This window comes from Sinohyriopsis cumingii, chromosome 4 (genome assembly GCF_028554795.1).
Source record: "Sinohyriopsis cumingii isolate HCF-2022 chromosome 4, ASM2855479v2, whole genome shotgun sequence".
Lineage (NCBI taxonomy): Eukaryota > Metazoa > Mollusca > Bivalvia > Unionida > Unionidae > Sinohyriopsis > Sinohyriopsis cumingii.
In genome coordinates, this window is record NC_142964.1 from 43,215,611 (window position 1) to 43,240,787 (window position 25,177).

Consider the following 25,177-nt stretch of genomic DNA (forward strand, 5'->3'; position numbering starts at 1 on the left):
CTCTTTATTTTGTAGACAATTACTGACATGTACTTTTTCCCATACCTTTGTATGTAATGACCCTTAATAATTATTTTTCAAACCTAAATACAAGTTGTTTTAGAAACTTCCATTGCACGAATTATGCATTTTATTGTCAGTTTTTAAATCTGACCCTTCTTGAAATGTCCAGCAAATCTGAAAATATAGTGTGAGTGTATTAGCAAGAAACTAAGTATTGTGGTTTGAGTGGAATCTTTCAGAAATCTATCAAAAGTATGCTTCTTTGTGCATAATGTCAATGAAATTACTTTTATGGATACAATGTGATTTACTGCTGAGTACATGTACTGTAATTATTTACATTTAAGTTGCCAATATTTACATACATGTATATGAATGTACCAATGAATGGTATCTGCCAAAATTCAAATATTAGATGTGTAATAACTCTCTTAAGCATTTCTAGTGTAAAATGGATAAGATGATAACTGGTTACTCAAGTCCATAGTTATGCACCCCGCCACCCTTTACTGATACAATATTTTTATTGAGTTAAATGACTTGGTTGGATATAGCATGATATGGTACATAGCATGATGGCACTGTACAGGACACAGCACAGTGGTATTTTGTGGACCCTAACCATCACATTATAGCGGGGTTTCAATGTACTGTACACAACAAGTGGTACTTCGTGGACCCTGACCATTGTGTTATAGCGGGGTTTTACAATACATATTATGATCATATGAAGAAAAATCGCCTTGCTCATATGAATTTTGTTCTTCCTCTTTTGAGTTGGAGCTGAATGAAGTGTAAGAGAGAATCATGTCAACACAACCAGTCTCAGTTTTCAATGGATCACCATTAAGCTGTACACCATATTGCTAACATCGAATCACACAGGACGCTTTCCGATTGGTTAATTGACGTGACATGCAGGTGTTCAGTCAAATTCCCTCTGCACATTCCTCCGATGTGTATCTGTGAATAATCTAATCTCGATCCAAAACGTTCTTATGTATAAAAGAATAAACAACAAATTCTGCACTTTATATTGAACAATCTTTATAATCCTATAAAAAGGAGCATTTTTAGTAGATTTTCTTCAGAGCTGAAGAGTTCCTTTTATTCTTGCAAGAAACATTTTGTAAACAAATGGAGATTATACTGTACACAAAGACTAGGTATATAACAATCACCCCACGGAGATTATACTGTACATATAGACTAGGTATATAACAATCACCCCACAGAGATTATACTGTACACATAGACTAGGTATATAACAATCAGCCCAAAGAGATTATACTATACACATAGACTAGGTATATAACAATCATCTCACGGAGATTGTACTGTACACAAAGACTAGGTATATAACAATCACACCAAGGAGATTATACTGTACACATAGACTAGGTATATAACAATCATCCCACGGAGATTATACTGTATACAAAGACTAGGTATATAACAATCACCCCACGGAAATTATACTGTACACAAAGACTACGTATATAACAATCACACCAAGGAGATTATACTGTACACATAGACTAGGTATATAACAATCACCCCATGGAGATTATCCTGTATACATAGACTAGGTATATAACAATCACCCCACAGAGATTATGCTGTACACAAAGACTAGGTATATAACAATCATCTCATGGAGATTATACTGTACACATAGACTAGGTATATAACAATCACCCCACAGAGATTTTACTGTACACATAGACTAGGTATATAACAATCATCTCACGGAGATTATACTGCACAGAAAGACTAGGTATATAACAATCACACCAAGATTATACTGTACACATAGACTAGGTATATAACAATCATCCCACGGAGATTATACTGTATACAAAGACTAGGTATATAACAATCATCCCACGGCGATTATACTGTACACATAGACTAGGTATATAACAATCATCTCACGGAGATTATACTATTCACAAAGACTAGGTATATAACAATCACACCAAGGAGATTATACTGTACACATAGACTAGGTATATAACAATCACCCCACAGAGATTATACTGTACACATAGACTAGGTATATAACAATCATCTCATGGAGATTGTACTGTACACATAGACTAGGTATATAACAATCATCTCACGGAGATTATACTGTACACAAAGACTAGGTATATAACAATCACACCAAGGAGATTATACTGTACACATAGACTAGGTATATAACAATCATCCCACGGAGATTATACTGTATACAAAGACTAGGTATATAACAATCACCCCACGGAGATTATACTGTACACAAAGACTAGGTATATAACAATCATCCCATGGAGATTATACTGTACACATAGACTAGGTATATAACAATCACCCATGGAGATTATACTGTATACAAAGACTAGGTATATAACAATCACCCCACAGAAATTATACTGTACACATAGACTAGGTAAATAACAATTACCCCAATCATGGAGATTATACTGTACACATAGACTAGGTATATAACAATCACCCCACAGAGATTACACTGTACACAAAGACTAGGTATATAACAATCACCCCACAGAGATTATACTGTACACAAAGACTAGGTATATAACAATCACCCCATGGAGGGAGGAAAGAACTGAAAGCATAGGTAAAAGAGCACTTTTTGTCTTGTAAGCAGCATAACGCCATTCTAAATTTATTTGTATCTTTTTAAGTCAGCAAATCTTTACATTACCGAGATTTATTTAGATTTTCATGCTTTTTTTGGGACATGTCTTTTAAATGGTGAAATATCATCTAAAATCTCTTGTATTCTCTGTTTTGGACATTGTAAGAGTGCGAGTGTGTGTGTGTGTGTGATTTGGATTTTTAACGTAGCTTCAACAATTTTTCAGTCACATCGCTATGATGTCTGCAGTGTGACAGTTTATAACGATATCTAGCACTGGGGCATCATGCTGCAGACATGTAGCATGATGTCCCACCCAGTCATATTATCCTGACACCAGGCTGACCAGTCCTAACACTAACCTCTTAATGCGAAGCGCCAAGCAAGGCAGCTGTTAGTGCCATTTTTGTAAGTCTTTGGTATGACTTGGCCGGGCATCAAATCCACGACCTCCCACATCCAAGAGGGACGCTCTAACCACTAGGCCACTGGAGCAGTAACATTATAAGAGCGTAATATTTATAATCATTTAATTAATAAGTTTTCTATATTAATCCTTCTCAATTCATCTGCGACGCAATGCATTCATAACGTGTAGTTTCTATTCTATTGGGTAACAAACGATGTAAAATCATGACCCGAAAGAGACATTATTATCAATGGTAACATTCATACACATTAGTTAAGACAGATATTTATGCTTTTAATTAAATGAGGTTTTCAGATTTTATTATTTTCATATATTCTCATTGCCAGTCTTGTATCGGAATTCATTTGGTTTTATTGTGTAACATATACAGACACAGAGGTTTCGCTAGGATTTTAAAATTCTCATCTAACTTGCATTACATTGTGACTTTTTAGTGCTTACTTGTGACCTTTTAGCTCTTTCATTGCAACAACAAGCCAAAAGACATGCTGAATGTCTTTCATAGCTTGGGATGGAGAAATATTCTCATGAAACACAAACACCCTACCACAGTTACATAATGCAAAACATGAGAGCATATAAATACCTGATTTTCCTCCTGGATCCACTCAATGCAAGCCTGCAGCCAATCTTCTGGCACAAATATACATTGAGATTTCAACCATGATTGAGCTGAAGCTAGAATGTTCATTCTAAAAGCCTTCTACATCAGAACTGCAAAGAAAGGAAAATTACATGAAAAAAACTGAATATTTTATAAATTTTTCTATGGTAATATTTATTCTAATGGCATGCTACAATGAATGTGACAAAGAATGACAGCTTCATTATTTCCATGAGTCGCTCTTATATTCACATAGAATATTCTTATATTTACATGGTATATTCTCAGCAAGAAAAATAGCTTGATTAGCAAACCGCAACTTAAGTGGGTGCTGCCCCATTAATTTTTCATGTCTATATTCTGGCTATCCAAGTTATAAAAGCAGCTATTTTTGTCTTTCAATTTTACTTGTTTTGTAAACAAAGTGTTGGACTATTCCTTCAAAAACAAATAACCATAGTCAAACCTGTCTACAGTGGCCACTCAGGAAAAAGGCAAAAATGACTGTTGCACACAGGTGACCACTGTCACAGGTGACCTTTGGCTCTGGAAAATAACAGCATGTACCAAATATAATTATTATTATTATTACATTATCAAGATTTGTTTATGTGCACTGTACAACAAAATCATAATTATGGGTATATGTTGTTCCCTCCCACATTTATTTTCCATGCAAGATTAATACATCCTGCTCACTTTAATCTGTCTTAAATGAAATCATCATCAACTTTAAAAATGTAAACTGATCTTAGTTTGTAGACAGTATACAAACATTATTTTGATTAGTCCGTTGCTCAACTCACCTAGATCAAAAGAAAAGTCAGCTTATGTGAGAAGCCTGTCATGAGCAGAAATTAAACAAAGCCATATCACTATTTGTTGTGACCCATGCAACGAAACCTCACCTGCCTTTATTTAAAGCAAAAATTCAAGAAACCACCATTTCGTCAGGAAACATCTGGCCGCTGACAGTGGAAGACCTGTGCAAGCGATAAATTAGAATCGCTGTTGTGAACATGTGACTGTTGAGTAGAGGTGACCATTTGGACCAGTTTGACTGCAGTTTGCAATTTGAATGTATTACGTGATAAATTAGGTAGTGATATTTTAATAACTCTTGTGCATTGATTCAATAAATTAGTAAACAATGACAAACACACTGATATTGTTCTTAATTGGAAGGAACGTGTATAATCTTATTCTGTCGTGATTATTTGAAACCACATCAATGTCTTGACTCTTGAACAATTTGTACTTTGTAATTTACTTAATTAGGATTCAGGTATTTTTTCTTCTTCTCGTACATCCAATTATACATGTTATGTTCCATTTCCTTCAGCCTAAGAAAGGTCATTCTCTATGATGAACAGAATCAAGAGTTGTTATGGACCAGATCTACAAAGAAGTTGTTGAGGTTTACAAAGAGGTTAAGGTTTACAAAGAGGTTATTGTTGAGATTTACAAAGTTGTTGAGGTTTACAAAGAGGTTGCTGAGGTTTACAAAGAGGTTGTTGTGGTAACTGATGACAATTAGTACAGTGGGACTTTGCCAGAAAGACTAGTATGGCAATCAAAATATGTGGGGAGGTGAAGAAACAAAGGATATCATATATGTACAAAGTCAAATGAGTTTCACGTAAAATAATATTATAACTTAGCAAAATATATATTATTATCTAATTATATGCCACTAATGACTGTTTATCCTGATACTATGAAACATTTATAAGGGGATAACTTGTTTCGACATGATGGGTAAAATGCTAACTGGTCTGTAGTTATTTTCATCATGAGGATCATTCTTTTAGAAACTCTGAACCACTTCAAACTTTCTGCAAAAATGTTAAGACTGTAGTGTTTTGTAAATAAGATCCGTAAGATGGCCACCAAGGACTGACTTCAAAGCTTTCAACAAGTTACCAGTAATTTCAGGGCTCGAAATTAGCAGTAGTCTGCTAGCCCGAGGCTAGCAGATTTCCTGTCGGACTAGTAACTTTCATAATGTTAATAGTCAGATGGGCTAGTAAGTTTCGGTTATCAATAGTCAGCGTTTGTTTACGCCATTCCCTAATAAAGACTTGACTTAGCAGATGTTCTGTAGAATCAAAGCAGTGGCCATTGTAAACACAGTCATAAAATATTAGCATGAGAAGATGAAGTCAATTTCTGCCTTACAAAGGTACATTTCTATAACAAGAATCCATCCGATTTTGTGCATTTCACTTAACAGCGCAAATTATGGTCCCGTCATTAACAAAGGAAGTTTGCTAATTGATCCTAATTAATCTGATAACGAATTAAATGAAAAAATGACGTGGTATCACACTTTATTCACTCAAACACAGTAAGAAACTACAAAGCGGTACACCACACAAAAGAACACGGCAGAAACTATTCAAAGAAATTAGTCTGCACGCTTCTTTGTTTAAGGTTCTTTTTTTTTTGCTCGCTACCCAAACTCTCCAATGGTCACAAACAGGAAACTACATATTTTACATTTCCATTGAAATAATTAAAAGAATTAGATCAATTTATTATGATTACGTTATTGACACATCCTTTCCAAACAACTACTTTTTCTATGATGATAAGAACAGTTTTTATATTTTTCCCTTACAAGAATGAACAAATAATTGAATACACGTGGATATATCCAAGCAGAATGCTGTACATTTGTTGGAAATTAAAATCTCTGAGCATGGGCATCTAAGATTTGAAAATTTTCTGCCTTATTATTAATTTCAACAGCACACTGAGTAGGAACAATTACCAAACTTATGGCTTATGATACCATAATTGGAACTGTTAAATACAACGCGCCGAGTGTCAGATGACTTCGTTTGATGGGAACACACCTTTTCCAAGCTGAAACTAACACTATCTTCTGATGCTAATATTTTATAAGTGTTTACAATAGCCATTGCTTTGATCATGCAGAACATCTGCTGAAGTTAAGCCTTTGTTAGGGAGAGGCCATTTAATTGTGGGAGGGGGCAAAGATACGTGTTTTGTAAAGTGTTTCTTGCTCTGACTTTCTTATATAAAGGACAATGTGCCATTCCTTTTCTTGCTTTAAATAATTCATGTCAGCTATACTATAACATCTCATATTTCAAAACAAGGCACAATTCCCTAGTTATAAGACAGGCAAAATGTGGCATTTGATAGAAGGTATTCAGCCACCAGAAAAAAAGGAAAAGTTGAATGAGAATGATGAGGAATAATTCTTATGATAGGGAAAAGCGTAATGGAAAATTTCAAAAGAAATGGACAAAAGAAGGAATGGCTGAATTATGAGGAGGAGAGGGATGTTATGTGGTGTAACTGGTGTATGCAATTTGCAAAAACAAACACACAAAAAAAACCATCGTTTTTTGCGGGTTGTTTGAACTTTAAAATTGAATCGGTAAATGTACATGAAAGCTGTTACATTGTTTTGTGAACAGGACTAGTAAGGATTTGGCAGGACTAGTAAATTTCTCAATATACTAGTCCTTCTGGCTACAAAGAAATCTGTGTTAAATTCGAGCCCTGAATTTGATTCCCCTCCCCAAACAAAAGCTTCTTCAAATGCAATTTTTTGCAAAGGCAGAGACTATTCACATGGCCTGAGAAAGGCTATCTGCACAGCAACTTTGAGCATTATCTGAAAAGTTTAAATTGTAAGGCTGCTATATACCTTAGGCAAATAGGAATTATTATTCACACAGCCGCTATGTACTTCCTTTGGCGAGCCTATTGTTAGTGCCACCATTAATCTGATTTATGTAAAAACATACAGGTTACCATTTCAAATGAATCTGACACATCATCTAATATTTGAGCAAATTTCTCCCATGTCCACACTAAGTGTCTGTATTTTTACCACTCAGACTTTGTTACAATTGACCAGTCATGTGACCTTTTCTTTACATAAGCATGAAAAACCTAGTACCTTCAAGTAATCACACATATCTAAACAACCTGTTTTATCCAGCCCACTTCGACAATGGATAACCAAACCAAGGCCTGAGGAATCAAAATGAAGTCAAATGAAAATGACTCTGTAAATGTTAAGGTAAATTAGGTTAATAATGACAACAAAGCATGTCAATTCACACCTTTAAGGTACTCAAAAATAAAATCTATATCAGACAGGAGTAATGTATTAATGATAATTTTGTTGCATACAAGTCTAGTATTTTCTTAATGTTAAGTATATTATTTAAAAAAATATAGAGTCCTAGACTTCACTCACAGAACTCAAGAATCTGCAGCCTATTTTTGGGAGTCCCTGTCCCTCACTTTCAAAAGAATAGAAAGAAAAAGTACATACTCATTATTTTATTACATAAATGGTTTAAATTCTCAGCCTGATAAGATCACATTAGAGAAATAATTTGTCAGCAATTGTCCATAAATTGTGATATCATAGTGCACTCTGTACATGTCAACCCCTGGCAAGGAAAACGTGTAATCCAAGTGGACAAAATGAGTAATCTGAGCAGAAAAAGAGTAATCCACATATAATATGATAAAAATTAAATAAGCATATGTACAAAATGATTTATTTATCCCTCTGGACTTTTAACATCAACTAGTGCTTGAAGTTTTCGTACATAACACTTTGAGCTTTAAAAAGCAACAGACTCTCATAATGCATTTCAAAACATTTTGTACCACCTGAGACTATAAATGTTTTGCACACCAGTAGAGCACTAAGTGCTGGGTTATTAGAGCCTGGATCTAAATTCAGTCTTACTTTTGTTAACAATGCTGAACAATCTCTCACAGTCCGCATTAGAATGGGAAAGAACCAAAATTCCTTTCATAACCTGACAAAGAAGAGGAAATTTATATCTTCCAGTTATTGTGTCTTTTAGCTGGGAAATAAGATAAAATAATCAACCCTGTCTGCATGGAGTATATTGTCAGGTAGAGTGCCAACTTGATACTTCAAGAGTTCTCCTTCTAATTTATCAGAGAGCCTTTCCTGCAGCAAGGTGCATCATATGACAGAGACAACCTGATATGAACAATGATGGAGACACGTTTCAAAATATAGAATGCCACTCCTTTATGAATTCCAGTCATCACTGATGCAGTATCAGCTGAAAACCCCATACAGTTCTGCCAACTTATATTTATTCAAAGCATTCTCCAGTGGAATCTACTGTTAATTCTGGTAATGAAAGAAGAGCATTCTGACTTTGCCCTTTTCATTGTCAGAAGTCACTTAAACAGACTGGGTACAACTTTTTGTCATCATAATCACTACTCCTGTCTGTTGCAATTTTAAGTAAAGTAACCTAACAAAGAGTGTAACAGAAGCAAGATGGACTGGTGCCGGCAAGCAGAAGTTGAACTCTGGAGAAGTCATCATCTGGTCCGGAAGGAAGGACAATGACCACCGGGAGGGGGTCGCCATCATTATCAGCAAGAACAAGACCAATACCGTTCTACAGTGGAAGCCAGGGAACGAGCGCCTGCTATACATCAGGATGAACTCCAAGTACACCAAGCTGTCTGTTGTTGTGGCCTATGCACCAACAGATGATGCAGAAGAAGAGGACAAAGACACCTTTTATGATGCTCTTCAAGCCGTTTTAGAGGACGTCCCTCAACATGACGTGCTGTTGCTACTTGGTGACTTCAACGCTAGGGTTGGCTGCGACAATAAAGACAGAGAGAGGACCATGGTGCGCCATGGAGTAGGTGTGATGACCGACAACAGGGAAAGACTGGTCAACTTTTGTGAAGAGAACGACTTGGTCATAGGAGGGACCCTGATCAAGCACAAGGACATTCACAAGCTCAAATGGACATCACCAGATGGCAGAACTCAGAACCAGATCGACCACATCATCATCAATGGCCGATGGAAACACTCCCTGCAGGACATGCAAGTGATGCGGCACGCTGACATCGGCAGTGACCATAGTCTTCTGGTGGCCAAGGTGACTTTGAAGCTTAGGAAAGTTAGGATAGGGGTCTCCAGGAATCAGTGCTTCGATGTGGCCAAGCTGAAAGATCCAAAAGTGAAGGAAGAGTTTAGGCCAGCCCTAAGGAATAGGTTTAGTGTTCTAGAAGATGAGACAGCGCTGACCATCGACAATTTCAACAGAGTAATGAAGGAAGCAGGAGAAGTAGTTTTAGGTTATAGGAATAGTAAGAAGACAGAGTGGATATCAGGAGAGACGTGGACTCGCATAGAAGAGAGAAGACAGATTAAGAAGAGACTTTTGGACTCCAAGTCACCAAGACTGAAAGAGAGAATTTCGAAGGAGTATAGAGGAAAAGACAAGGAGGTGAAGAAATCAGCAATGAGAGACAGGAGAGAATACACAGACTGGCAAAGGAGGCAGAGGCAGCAGCTGAGCAGAAGGACATGAAGACAGTGTACAAGAACACCAAGAAGCTGAAGGGTGACTACGGCCAGCACCATGACCTTCAGGTGAGAGATGAAGATGGAACTCATGTCACAGTGGAGGAGGAGAAGCTGAAGAGATGGAAGCAACACTTTGAATCCATACTGAATCGCCCAAACCCACCAGTACTCGCTGACATTCCTGAAGCAGAGGAGGACCTTGACATCAACTGCGATGACATCACTGTTGAGGAAGTCAAGCAGGCCATCCACAACTTGAAGAATGGGAAGGCAACTGGCGATGATGGAGTATGTCCCGAGATGCTGAAGGCAGAAGACACAAAGACACCGCAGTTTCTTTGCCAGAGTCTCCAAAAGATCTGGGATAGTGAAGAAGCACCGAATGACTGGAAAACAGGAATCATCGTCAAACTTCCCAAGAAAGAAGATCTGGGGAACTGCAACAACTGGCGAGGAATCACCTTACTATCCAGTAAGATTTTCAGTTGCACCATTCTCCAATGCATCACAACAGCTGTGGACGGCATCCTACGCCAGGAACAGGCAGGCTTTAGGAAGGGCAAATCCTGCATCGACCACATCTTCGTTCTGAGACAGATCCTTGAGCAGTCCCACGAGTGGAATGGATCGCTTTATGTGGTCTTTGTGGACTTTGAGAAGGCCTTCAACAGCCTGCACCGAGCCTCTCTGTGGAAGATCCTAGGACACTACAGCATCCCCCAGAAACTTGACAACGTCATCAGGTCCCTGTACGAGAACTTTGAGTGCAGAGTCATCCACAACAACCTACTCATTGAACCATTCAAGGTGGAAAACGGAGTGAAGTAAGGATGCATCTCTCGCCGATCCTCTTCTCACTGGCCATTGACTGGATCATGCACCGCACCACAGAGGGCAGGAGGCAAGGAATACAGTGGACACTGACCTCAATGCTGGATGACCTGGATTATGCCGACGACATCGGGTTGATGGCAAGCAGACACCAGGATATCCAACTGAAGACACAACAGTTGGTACAGACAGCAAGCACCATAGGTCTTTGAGTCAACATAGGGAAGACACAAGTCTTGAGGAAGAACACTAGAGTGGGCGACCCAATCACCATCAACGACCATCCTCTGCAAGAAGTAGATGAATTCACATACCTGGGCAGCAAGGTCGCCACGGATGGAGATTGCACAAGGGAAGTCACCACAAGAATCAGCAAGGCCAACTAGGCCTTCACAATGCTGAAGCCCATCTGGAGGACAACAAACCTCAGCACCCACACAAAGATCCGTATCTTCAAGAGCAACGTGTTGAGCATCCTTTTGTATGGGTCAGAGTGTTGGAAGACCACTGTTAACATAGAACCCAAGCTCGAAGTCTTCCAGACCAAGTACCGGCAACGGATTATGAGGATCTTCTGGCCAAACATGATCTCGAATGAGGAACTCCAGCACAGAGCGGGCACAAGCACCATTGCTGAGACCATTGCAACTCGTCGATGGAGATGTCTCAGCCACATCTGCAGAATGCCCCCTGACTCACTACCAAGGGTGGCATTGAGATGGACTCCACAGGGGAAAAGGAACCGTGGCAGACCCAAAGAGACCTGGCACTGAACCGTGGAGAGAGAACTCAAGACCAGAGGCCACACCCTGCAGACCGCCCCCATAACAGCAGCCAACAGACCAGAGGATTGATTGATTTTTTATTGAACCTGACAAAGAAGAGGAAACTTATATCTTCCAGTTATTGTGTCTTTTAGCTGGGAAATAAGATGAAAAAATAAATTCTGTCCTCATGAAGTACATTGTCAGGTAGAGTGCCAACTTGATACTTCAGGAGTTCTCCTTCTAATTTATCAGAGAGCCTTTCCTGCAGCAAGGTGCATCATATGACAGAGACAACCTGATATGAACAATGATGGAGACATGTTTCAAAATATAGAATGCCACTCCTTTATGAATTCCAGTCATCACTGATGCAGCATCAGCTGAAAACCCCATACAGTTCTGCCAACTTATATTTATTCAAAGCATTCTCCAGTGGAATCTACTGTTAATTCTGGTAATGAAAGAAGAGCATTCTGACTTTGCCATTTTCATTGTCAGAAGTCACTTAAACAGACTGGGTACAACTTTTTCTCATCATAATCACTACTCTTGTCTGTTGCAATTTTAAGTGAAGTATCTTCTGCTAAACACCTAACAATATTAGATGATTTTGTTCTTGCACATGCATATATTTTGCAACTTTGGAATCAGGAAACATTTGTTTGAACAAAGGTCCAATGTAGTCTTCTACTGCTAGGGGTAGTCTGTGTTTTTTTAAGAACTTGGTACATAACGCCTCTGTATTTATAAAATTCATGTCCACAATTTAGTTCTGCTAAAAGAAAAAGAAGCTACCATAGTATTGGAGTTAGGAAAATAAGCTAATTCAAGGTTTCTTTCATTCACCACCATGACCATAACCGCTCTGATGGCCTAGTGGTTAGAGTGTCCGTCTTGGATGCAGGAGGTTGTGGGTTCAACCCCCGTTCGAGTCATATCAAAGACATAAATGATACTAACAGCTGCAGCGCTTGGCGCTCAGCATTAAGAGGTTAGTGTTAGGACTGGTCGGCTTGGTGTCAGGATAATGCGTCTGGGTGGGATATCATGCTTCATTTCTGCTGCATGATGCCCCAGTGCTAGACATCACTATAAACTGCCACACTGCAGACATCGTAGTGATATGACTGAAAAATTGTTAAAGCTACGTTAAAAATCCAAGTCACACACACACACCACCATGACCAATATTAAAATCATTTCCACACAGCCAGCAAGGGGCATGAAGCTGCCCTAGAATGGAACGCTGTAATATGTAGTTCATGTATTCATCTCTGACTTGATTTTTCATATTTTCTAATCCATCAGTGAAATTATTTGAAAAACATTTTTGCTATAACACACACTTCGACTAGAATAAATCCGACTTGACTTTTAGCACCAAACACCTACAGACTGGTTCTGTACAATTTATCAATTTGAACAAAGAATCTGAAAGCAAAGATTACAAGTTAGAAAACCAGTCTGTTCTCTCCTAACTAAGCCATACAGCTGCTATAAATAGAAACCGAGATCAAAAGTTTGAAAGTAAACCAGCATATTTCTTGGAAATTGGGCAACTGCTATAAATAGAACATAATACTGTAAGGAAAGTGCATGTAAGTCTAAGGACAAGCGTACTGTTATGTCTTAGTTATATAGAAGCCATCTTTTCTAGAATATGGTCTGTGGGATTAATGGGATGTTAATAAAAATGAGAAAACAAATTATTAAATTTTTTGGGAAGGGGATATACCAAAAACTTGTAATCCGAATACATTTACACGTAAGGCATAATTTAGTGGAAAAAAGCGTAATGATTACACCAAAAGCATAATGGTTGGCATGTATGGCACTCTACCATCTACAATCATGTTTTTCAATATTTAATTTCTTGACTTATTACTGTTTTTTTTCCTAATATATATGAATGGGAGTTTGGTTAATGAAGTCTTCAATTACAGGATCCTCCTCCATTGTGTACAGATGTAAAGCCGTAGCCAGAAAGATGCAAATATCTTACAGCACAATTTCCTCTAAAATGTCAACATTTTTTATAAGTTTATAATGAAAAAGAATTAACATAACTTTTTTGTAAAGTGCATGCAATTCTGTTGATCATCATATACAAAACTCCAGTTAAACTTGCTATACCAGCATTGGCTTTGATTATGAAATATATTCAGTGTATCGTCTGATGTTTGATGATTGTAGGTCATATACTGATAGTAACATACTTGTTCTTACAAGGTTAAGCATGTAATTTCATTCCATGGTAGCCAATATGGGCCAAAATTAACAAAATGTTTCTTATAATCATACTTCTTGAATGTAAATATGAAAAAAATAACAGTTGAACGTTCTTTGAAATCAGTAATATTTCAATAATAATATTAATAACAGCTGCTATATATTTACATTTCTTTGCCCACAATGCATTTAAAATTCATATAAAGTTAAACAATAATTGCTTTTAATTGATAATGTTGTTATTCAACATGGATTTCCACTTGAATTACATTTGTGTGTTCGATTTTATCGTTGGATCCTTTCGTTTATTGTGGAAATATTATACCAGCACAAGCGTGGGCATTTCTCTTCATTGGTAAGTTGTATTTTATGTTTATTATAATACCTGTGTGCTACCATAGGTAAGCTAAGCAAATACCACAATAATATAGTTTTATTCACAGGGGCTCATATCATTGCTTACAATTTACCTGTCATACATGCACTATACAATAACTACAAGGGAGGACACTTCTCCCTTTTCTTGTGTGACCTATTTAAGAATAAATGCTGATATTTCAAGCCACACTTCACATAATGTAATAAATTTGGTACTGTTACCTAGCTCAGGCATTAGACTTTGTATGCATATCCAAAGTTTGGCTTGGCATCATAACTTTTATAATAAAGTTATACATAAATGCAAGACATCATTTTCTTTTAACCAATGTGAGGACAGTATTCCATTCAACGGGATTTCACTTGCATATGAGCGTGGGCGGCATCATGGCCATGTCAAGCAGTAGCATGGGAAAATAGTCTGGTATTCCTTAAATGTATGATACTAAGCCAAACTTCAGATATGCAGACCAAGTCAAATGCCTGACATAAACATCAGTACCAAATGTATTACCCTATGCAAAATTAAGTTTGAAATATCAGTGTTTATTCTTAAATAGGTCAAGTGACAAAGGAGAGAAGTGTCCTCCCTTGTAGTTATTATATGGTACATGTATGACAGGTAAATGTTATGCAACAACATGAGCTCCTGTGGTTTTATTTACATTTACTGGCTTCAGTTGACGATTTTTTTATAGGAATAGAAAGAGGGAAAGTCACTGAAACTTTACAAATTATAAGTAAGCAGCAATAGCAAAACAGTTTTAATATGCACAGGTGCTCGACGCATGCATGATGTTGAAAAAACCCTCAATAATCTGAAGGAAAAAAAATCATACAGAGCGACAAAAATACCATAGAATACCCCCATAACCCGTTCTGACATAGGACCCTCTCTATCATACTATATAAGAGAAAAGGTATGCAACTTTCAGATACTTTGTTCCACCCATGACCCTCGATTTCCTTCTGCTATTTCCATCTTTAAATAAACACGACCATACTATATGGCTTGATATTTTTCTATTCATCAAGCCATAATCGACTTTTCTGCATTGTACCAAACTGAAGTTACAGGCTCCGTAATGTGCAATTTTTGCGAATTGTTACTGCTGAGACCAGTCTGAGCTCATGTGACAATAAGTATAACCTTTTGAGCAAATCATATTTCGACGTTGACATGTGTGCCGTGTAAAAATACAGTTGCTTGTATATGATGTATGTGCAGTGAAGAAGACAATGTCTAATTCTTCCATGGAACAGGATTCCTAAAGTTGAATCGAGTTAATGGTAAATAAACACTTACTTTTGCATCTGCCACTGTTCTGTAATTAAAGAAGGGATATATTGTAGTCACAAATATGGTACATGTAGCTCTTTTCACTGGTTGTCACATGCGCTTGGACTTGTCTCAGCAGTAATAATTCGCGAAAATCGCACGTTTTGGAGCCCGTAACTTCAGTTTGGGACAATGCAGAAAAGTCAATGATGGATTGATGAATAGAATATAAAAATATCTCTGGAGCAAAACAAACATACAGTATGGTCGTGTGCCTTTAAAGACGGAAATAGCAGAAGGAAATCGAGAGTCATGGGTGGAACGAAGTATTTGGAAGTTACATACCTTCTCTCTTATATAGTATGATAGAGAGTGCCCTATGTCAGAACGGGTCATTGAGGTAATCTAAGGTATTTTTGTCACTCTGTATGATTTTATTCCTTCAGATTATTCTTTTTTTTTTCTTTCTTCTCATCATCATGCTCGCGTCGAGCACCTACCTGTGTTAATATTTAACGATAAGAACATTAAGTACCGCGATAATACAGCGTTCCGGCCCAACCCGTTTCTCCGGAACAACGTGTGCATCCTGGCAACGTTGTATAAATTATAAAACAAATAATAACATAGTTCACTGAAATATTTCAACTTACAGGCAACATCAAATCCAACAACTATGCAAATATATTTATATACTATAACAATCTATTGCAACCTCCTATTATTGATTCCTCTTTCGGAGTCATTTGTTCAGGTAAGCAAAAACTTGCAACAGCAAACGGAACAATAAAAACGTAGTAAGACAAATTATAAAATAATGACATATGTTTCGACTCCTTGAAAACCTACTAATTAGATTTTAATTTTCTTAATTGTGAAGATGTGGATCCAATTTTTCCGCCAGCAAGTCGAAGAAATTATCACTGTTACATGGAAGATTGTAATGAGTGCAATAATTCCTAAAGCGTTTATATAGTATGATTTGGGATGGGTGCACCAATTTTATAACCTACATCTGATCAGTCATGGAAGAGAAAATGTGCTAATCTGTATAAGGAATTTAAAAATAAACAAACGAAAAAATAAAAAAGAAACAAAATCACTAAAACAAGAAATAATTTATCTTATTTTATGAATCTCTCGCATCCTTCAATCAGAAACAATTACATCAGATCTTTTAAAAGTAATTGTTGTGATTGATGCTGAAGAATATCACGATCTATTTACATTGTATACTTTATGAAGTAATTAATTACTTTCCTTTGCTGTTTTAGATTTAGCTGATGATGTAATATTCTGTCTTATGTCGTATTATTTTCAACAGCCAGAATAAATGTAACTTGTTTCATATCAAAACATATATTTCATGTAATTCATATCAAAACATATAATTCATGTAATTCATATAATTCATGTAATTCATATAATTCATATAATTCATGTAATTCATATAATTCATGTAATTCATGTAATTCGTATAATTCATATAATTCATGTAATTCATGTAATTCATATAATTCATGTAATTCATATAATTCACATAATTCATGTAATCATGTAATTCATACAATTCATATAATTCATGTAATTCGTATAATTCATGTAATTCATGTAATTCATGTAATTCATATAATTCATGTAATTCATGTAATTCATGCAATTCATATAATTCATGTAATTCATATAATTCACATAATTCATGTAATCATGTAATTCATGCAATTCATATAATTCATGTAATTCATGTAATTCATATAATTCATGTAATTCATATAATTCATGTAATTCATATCAAAACATATAATTCATATAAATCATATAATTCATGTAATTCATATAATTCATGTAATCAAGTAATTCATATAATTCATGTAATTCATATTAAAACATATAATTCATGTAATTCATATAATCCATGTAATTCATATAATTAATGTAATTCATATAATGCATGTAATTCATATTAAAACATACAATTCATGTAATTCATATGATTCAGGTAATTCATGTAATTCATATAATTTATACAATTCATGTAATTCATGCAATTCATATGATTCATATAATTTATGTAATTCATGTAATTCATGTAATTCATATGATTCATATAATTCATGTAATTCATATAATTCATATAATTAATATAATTCATACAATTCATGTAATTCATGTAATTCATATAATTCATATAATTCATGTAATTCATATAATTCATTTAATTCATGTAATTCATGTAATTCATATAATTCATGTAATTCATAAAATTCATACAATTCATATAATTCATGTAATTCATACAATTCATGTAATTCATGTAATTCATAAAATTCATATAATTCATGCAATTCATGTAATTTATGTAATTCATATAATTCATGCAATTCATGTAATTCATATAATTCATGTAATTCATGTAATTCATATAATTCATACAGTTCATATAATTCATGTAATTCATATAATTCATGTAATTCATGTAATTCATATAATTCATACAATTCATGTAATTCATGTAATTCATGTAATTCATATAATTCATGTAATTCATATAATTCATGCAATTCATATCAAAACATATAATTCATATAATTCATATAATTCATGTAATTCATATAATTCATCTAATTCATGCTTTGAAATTTTGCTCTTATTTTGCAGCATAGCCACATACGGAACTGAAGGAGAAACGTATTTATAATTATATACATAGGCTCAAAACATAGTATCATTGATTCTTGTTGTCTAACAAGGTACATGCATGTTTTGACCTTTTTATTCCGGGCCATATGCAGCCACAGAGTTGTTGTTGTTGCTGTTATTATATATATATATATATGCTGGCATCCGTTAGTCTCGAGAGACGATGGAAGTGCTCCCATGAGAGATGTTCCGGTTGGTGGTTGTGCAGCGTCTGCTGTGGCTATGTAGTCCAACACGGGAGTGGCAGTTCTTGCTGCAGCATCACTTGATGCACTTGAAGGTTGCGTCTGGTGTTGGTTGGAGCTGCTTCTTCTTCCTCTGCGTTCGTTTTGCGTCAGCTAGCAAGCGTAACTTGTCCTCGCCGGCTTTCAGACCTGTGACCAGAGCATGTCGCCAGCTTGATCTGTCTAGAGCGAGCTCTTCCCAGGTGTTGACATCAATGTCAAGGATTTCATGTCGCGCTTGCAGACATCCTTGAAGCGGAGATGTGGCCGTCCGATAGACCTTTTGCCAGAGGCTAGTTTCGAATAAAGAATGTATTTGGGGATCCGTCCGTCATCCATCCGACGAACATGGCTCAGCCATCTCATGCGACGTTGGCGTAGGAGTGTGACCATGCTGAGAGTCTTCGCACGCTCGAGCACCTCGTTGTTTGTTACTCGATTGCTCCAGGTGATCCCGAGTTTGCGTCGGAGGCATCGCGTGTGAAAGGCGCTCAGTCTTTTCTCTTGTGAATCATACAGAGTCCAGGTTTCACTGGCGTACAGGAGAGTGCTTAGCCCACAGGCACGGTACACGGTGATCTTAGTGTTCAGGGTCAGCATACTGTTGTTCCACACTCTCTGCGACAACCTGGAGAGACTTGTTGATGCCTTTCCGATCCGCTTGATGAGCTCAGCATCGAGCGAGAGGTTGTTGGTGATGGTAGAACCGAGGTACATGAACTGACTGACCACCTCAAGTTCGTAGTTGTTGATGATGATGCTTGGGGGTCCGAGTCCTGAACCATCACGTTTGTTTTCTTTAGGCTTATGGTCAACCCAAACTCATCGCGCGCTTTAGCAAAGCGGTCCATAAGGCTCTGTAGTACATCTTCTGTGTGGGTGGCTAGAGCAGGATCGTCCGATGGTGACTTTGCGCACTATGCTCTTTTCCTTTAGTCGTGCCAGGTTGAACAGTCTGCCGTCTGATCGCGTGTGCAGGTAGATCCCTTCTGTGGCGTGTTTCAGCAGGACTGCGAAGAAGATGCCGAAGAGCGTGTGGGCAAAGACGCAGCCTTGTTTCACTCCACTGCGGATGTCAAAGTGGTCGAATGTTGAGCCATCGTACAGCACTGTGCCTGTCATGTCAATCGTGGAAGGACTGGATCATGCTTAGCAGCTTTGGAGGGCATCCAGTTTTCGCCAGGATTGTGAAGAGTCCGTCTCTGCTGACAAGATCGAACGCCTTGGTGATGTCTATAAAGGCCAGGAAGAGGGGTCTGTGTTGTTTTCTGCATTTTTCCTGCAGTTGCCTGATGGAGAAGATCATGTCGATTGTGGACCTGTCTGCGCGGAACCCGCACAACGACTCTGAATACACCCTGTCAGCAAGCGTCTGCAGTCTGTTCAGGATGACGCGTGCGAAAACTTTACCCACGATGCTGAGAAGTTATATGCCCCTGTAGTTGTTGCAGTCGCTTCTGTCGCCCTTGTTCTTGTACAGGGTTGTGATGTCAGCATCTATCATGTCCTGAGGCACTGCCCCCTCGTCCCAGCACTGGTAGAGGAGGTAGTGCAGGTGTGTGAGCAGTACGCTACATCCGCACTTGATGACTTCTGCTGAGATGCCATCCTTCCCTAGGGCTTTACCTAAGGACAGTTTCTCTAAGGCCTTCTTTAGTTCGGCTACAGTAGGTTTCTCGTCCAGTTCGGCCATGAGAGGGAGGTTTTCAATGACGTTGAGGGTCACGTGGTTCTCTCTGGAGTACAGTTCAGAGTAGTATTCCACCCAACGCTCCATCTGCTTGCCCATGTTGTGGATGGTATCGCCTGTGACAGACTTTAGTGGTGCTGTCACTTTCTTCGTGGGACCCATTGCTTTCTTTATGCCATTGTACATGCCTCTGATGTTTCCGATATCTGCTGCTGACTGGATGTTCTGACAGAGCTGAAGCCAGTATTCACTGGCACACTACCGTGCTAATCTCTGCACTTTGCTTCTGCTTGACCTGTATGCCTGTAGTTTCTTCTTGCAGGGGGATCACTTGTATTGCAGGTGAGCACTGCGACGCTCTTTTATGACTGGCATGAGTGTGGCAGAGTTAGCCTCAAACCAGTCATTCTTCTTTGATTGCTTCTTACCAAAGATCCGTGAGGCTGTGCTGTACACAGTCTCTCTAATGTGATCCCAACTTTCTTTGGCACTGCCGTTGGGGGGTTCTGAATCAAACGTCTTGAACAGAGCATAGGTGAATTCCTCAGCCTTGTCTGGATATGAAATTTTGTTCATATCATTGCGCGGTTTGCCCTCTTGCCTAGAGCGGTGGATCTTCTTCGGATACAGCTTCATTTTGCAGCACACCAGTGAGTGGTCGGTGTCGCAGTCAGAACTGTGGAAGGTACGGGTAAGAAGCACACACTTCATGGCTGACCGTCTTGTAATGATCAAGTCCAGCTGGTGCCAGTGTTTAGACCGGGGATGCATCTAAGACACTTTATGATGTGGCTTAGTCTGAAAGAATCAATTGGTAATGCTGAGGTCGTGGTACGAGCACATCTCTAGAAGGCGCTGCCCATTCTCATTCATCTTCCCAACGCCAAACTTGCCAAGACAGGAGGGCCAAGAGTCGTGGTCGACATCCACCCTAGCATCGAAGTCGCCCAGCAAAATCAAGTTCTCTTCCTTGGGAATTTTGTCGATGAGCGAGTTTAACTCATCGTAAAACTCATCCTTGGTATCTGTGGAGGCGCTTAGTTTGGGAGCGTAAACTCTGATCAGGTTGACAGGCCCGTTTGTGGTATGGAGGCGGAGGGATAGCAGTCTTCCATTTCCTTGTTGGCAGGCTTCTATCATCCCCAGCAGAGTGTTCCTGACAGCGAATCCGACACCAAACTCTCTGGCTTCGTCGGCGCTCTTTCCTTGCCAGAAGAATGTGTAATAGTTGTTGCTGTTATTTGACACACACACACACACACACACACACACACACACACACACGGTAAAATTCTCTTCTAAAACACTGGTTCAAAAGGAAAAAGATAATGAAAGTAGCCCAAGAGCTTTCCTATCTACCAATTCCATGTCAGGTACAAAGCCACTAAAGACGATTGCAAAACCGCTTGGTTTCAATGTTACTGGATACGCCGCCTTAGAACACTGAAACCAAGCGGTTTAAACCAAGAAGACTAAAAAAGACAGCCATTCACAAATAAAATTATCTTTCTGCCGCCGACATGTTTTCTTTTCAGTAATTCTCTAAATTTGCTCATTAGTCACCCAATAGCCTATAATTTCAATTATACAATGAAATATCCGGGATATAATTTCCATGTACGTAAATTTACATAAAATAACAGATGTCGCTATGGCTCATCCATTTCTAGGTCAATATAAAATATCTTCCAGCATCTGCAACAAGTCATAGTCATGTAAAGTTTTACAAAGACAACGGTTTGTCTGTTTTATTTGCTTGTCTTGTCTATGTTTTGTATTTGCCTTTGAAAAAGACTCATTAAGAGTCGAAAGCGCTTAGGCTAGCTAGATACCAGTTTTGCACTGTTCGTAGTCAGTTGATTACATTTATCTTAATCAATCCCTGACAAACGTAATCCCTTGCTGGATCCAGTACACTTGAAAGGTCTGTTATTGAATGTTTTAAACACTGTAATAAAAGTTTGATTTGTTGATATAAGTAGCACTTATAGTTTTAATATTCTTTTACTGAGGACTACGCGTAAAACTGGTAGATTGAACCAGAACCGAATAGTATCATCGTGAGAAAATAATGCTGTTATAACTAATTTCAGATAAGCAACATTTATATATTAATATATATATATATATATATATATATATATATATATATATATATATATATATATATATTACCATGACAATATGGTGCTGCAGAAAGCCCCTAAAAAGAATATTGTTTGGGGTTACGCCTCTACCGTTGGCTCCATGGTAACCAGTGGCGTCACTAGGGGAGTATCGGGGTGCGGACAGTATCGGGTGACACCATCAGAAGGGGTGACACCAAAATGACTGTCTATAAAAAAAATTGAACTTTTTAGCAGGAAGAAGGTCCATGGGGGTGACACAATGAGTTATCACACTGGGTGACACAAACCCTAGTGACGCCACTGATGGTAACTGTGATTCTTTCCAGTCACCTTTCAGTGACGACGCACGTGGTGGATGGCCCCATGGCAAGGAAAGCAGCCTGGAGTGTCCAGTTATCGTCAGCGTCCGATCCAGGACCGTATTAAATATCTGTTGCATCCGTGGATGGAAACAGCCAAATTGTGGACCTTCTGTTTGGAGACGTTTGGCTTTGCTCCGGTCAGAGTAACATTCAATTTACGCTCCCACAGGTGAAAACTGTAAAACTCCACCAAAGACTTAACTCACAGTTTATTATGAACAGATGCATGTTGTGTCATAAAGAAATAATGAAAGAGAAAAACGAAATAAATACATAAGACAGAAAACAAGACATACAAGAAGAAGGATAAGATAAGTGATAAGTATATTTGTATGACTAAAAGAAAGAACAAATTGTTACGCCGCTCGAGTATTTTAACTTGCTGCATTGCATTTTTAGTTTCATTTTTGTTAATTGTTAATTTTATGTTCATAATTTTCTAATTGGGTTTCTTGGGGTGGGGGTTGTAGGTCGTAGGGGTGCGTTATTATTTTAGTGCTAATCTTTTTAGTTGATTTGTATTCTAGATTATTATATATCTGTAACACTCATGTCAAATAGGTATATATTCATTCACTACAAACTGTGGTCAGAATAGTAATATTAATATAAATTTAAGTTATAGTTAATACTTTAGACATCCACAGGTATATATAATATTATATCTCCTGTATATGGTTGTTTGTAACGAAGCTACTAGGAAATACATTGCTTTGATGGTTCGTTCCTTTGTTTGCTCGAATGTCTGTTTGTACGTTACCCCCGCACGGTTCAGATCCCTATTTCACCTACATCTGTGAACACTGGTATGTGAATCCCAAAAGAGAATAACTAAGCAATACAAAAGTAGGTCAATGAGACCTAGTTTTACCACTTGATTTATTACTATCTGTAACTTGAACTGTATTTAGCACATGAATATTTTAATGTTGAGTCTTCTGACAATATTAACGCAACCATACCACATCTAGGTCACTACGACCCCGTTTGAGTGATCTTTTTACTTATATGCTCATTACAGCATGTTGGGACCTAAATACCTAAACTCATGAAAGGTGGTGTCTAAATGCATATCAAACAGTAACTTGACTGTGCAAGAACTATGTTACTGTCTCCTGTTTATCACGCTGGAGTGACTTAAGCATTAACAACTATTAATTCGTTACACCCTCTGTATTTGGTGTCCTGTATCACGTATACTCGTGAAAATAGGCATAGCAATGCCTCTCAAGGACAGCAATTCACTGATGTCAAAAATCAGTCAGTGTGACGTAACCATCACGACTGAGTGATGTCTGTACTTTCAGCCACTTGTTTGCTACATCCTTCGTGTCTGTATAGCCCTCTTACATGTACACTAAAGAACCAGTATGTTGATGCATTCTAATGATTAGTTTACTGTTGTAACATTTATTTTCTCATTTCGGTGGCTTTTACCGTTGATTCATTTCCAGTGGATCCTGCGTTCTAATCTTGTTTAGGGTAGGTTTTCATACCTCTCTGTGAGGCACGTAGCTACCCTTACCTCCGTACCAGTATGTATATTGACTGGCACCTAAATGCACTCCTGCTTCGTGTTTACAAGTTAACACGCTGATTTTCAAACAAATTTAAGATTCTATGTAACAAAAAAATGTTAATGTTTAAATGAAATAACAGAAACTTGTAATTAATGAGGCTGACTACTTAGCAACCAACCGGAAATGAAAATTATTAACATCATAACACACCAACATAAAAAAAACAGAGACTGGGTTTTGGACATATTTTAAAATCGAATGGATAAATTGCTTAGAAGTTCAGACTTAATTGTTTTTACCTGTCATATAATTTATTTATCATGAACTGAGGCGATATATCTATCATTATCATTTCTTTAACCCAACTGACTGATATTGGTGGACACTGGTCTCGTTGTGTTCCATTGGTTTTTACAGTTTGCAAGGCCACGGTCAGATTTCATAAACATATAAATGCTTCAAATAAATACATAGAGAAAGGCAAAAAGAAATTGGTTACTGAAACTTTCAAACATTAGTTTTGGAAATTCGATTTTACGACAAGGGTATAGTTAATTTATAACTGTAATTCTAGGCGCCGAATGCCATCTAGGAGATGGTGGACTCGTACAGTTATTACAACATACGGGTGTTCACGGTGGACTTGAAGACGTAAGATAATAAAGAGCATGACCTTCTGGGTGTCCTTGAGCGTTGGTTCGTACCCAGTAACGGTGAATGGACACTTCTAGTGTATAACATAAAATAATGTTTCCTGTATAAAATATAAAGAAGAAAAAGGCTTCGAACGTTCATGGGAATATTCTACTTAATTGTGGATAAAAAGAACTGAATTTGCAGCAATCATGGAAATATTCTAATGAAGCTAATTAAAATTTGCCAGTTTCCTTTCCGTGGGCATTGAATGTGTAACTTAGAAGTACCACATCTTCAACAATTCACGTCTAAAACTTGACCAGTTAGATGTAGTCTGATGCACTGAGCGAACATTTCTTTTCAAAACAAAATTAGGTTAAC

The 25,177-nt window shown here is 37.6% G+C and overlaps 1 protein-coding gene across 2 annotated transcripts in view; it reads right to left on the reverse strand.

The window, feature by feature from the left end:
- LOC149801056 (recQ-mediated genome instability protein 1-like) overlaps window positions 1-16,459 on the reverse strand; it is a 77,689-nt gene extending 61,230 nt beyond the window's left edge. For both annotated transcript variants that reach the window (XM_089955091.1, XM_089955090.1), the window contains exons 1-2: window positions 16,385-16,459; window positions 3,664-3,791 (exon numbers count right to left, since the gene is read on the reverse strand). In XM_089955091.1, the coding sequence (XP_089811217.1) occupies window positions 3,664-3,768 (105 nt within the window). In that variant the 5' untranslated portion in view covers window positions 3,769-3,791; window positions 16,385-16,459. The remainder of the gene's footprint in view (window positions 1-3,663; window positions 3,792-16,384) is intronic.
- Window positions 16,460-25,177: the final 8,718 nt, after the last annotated feature.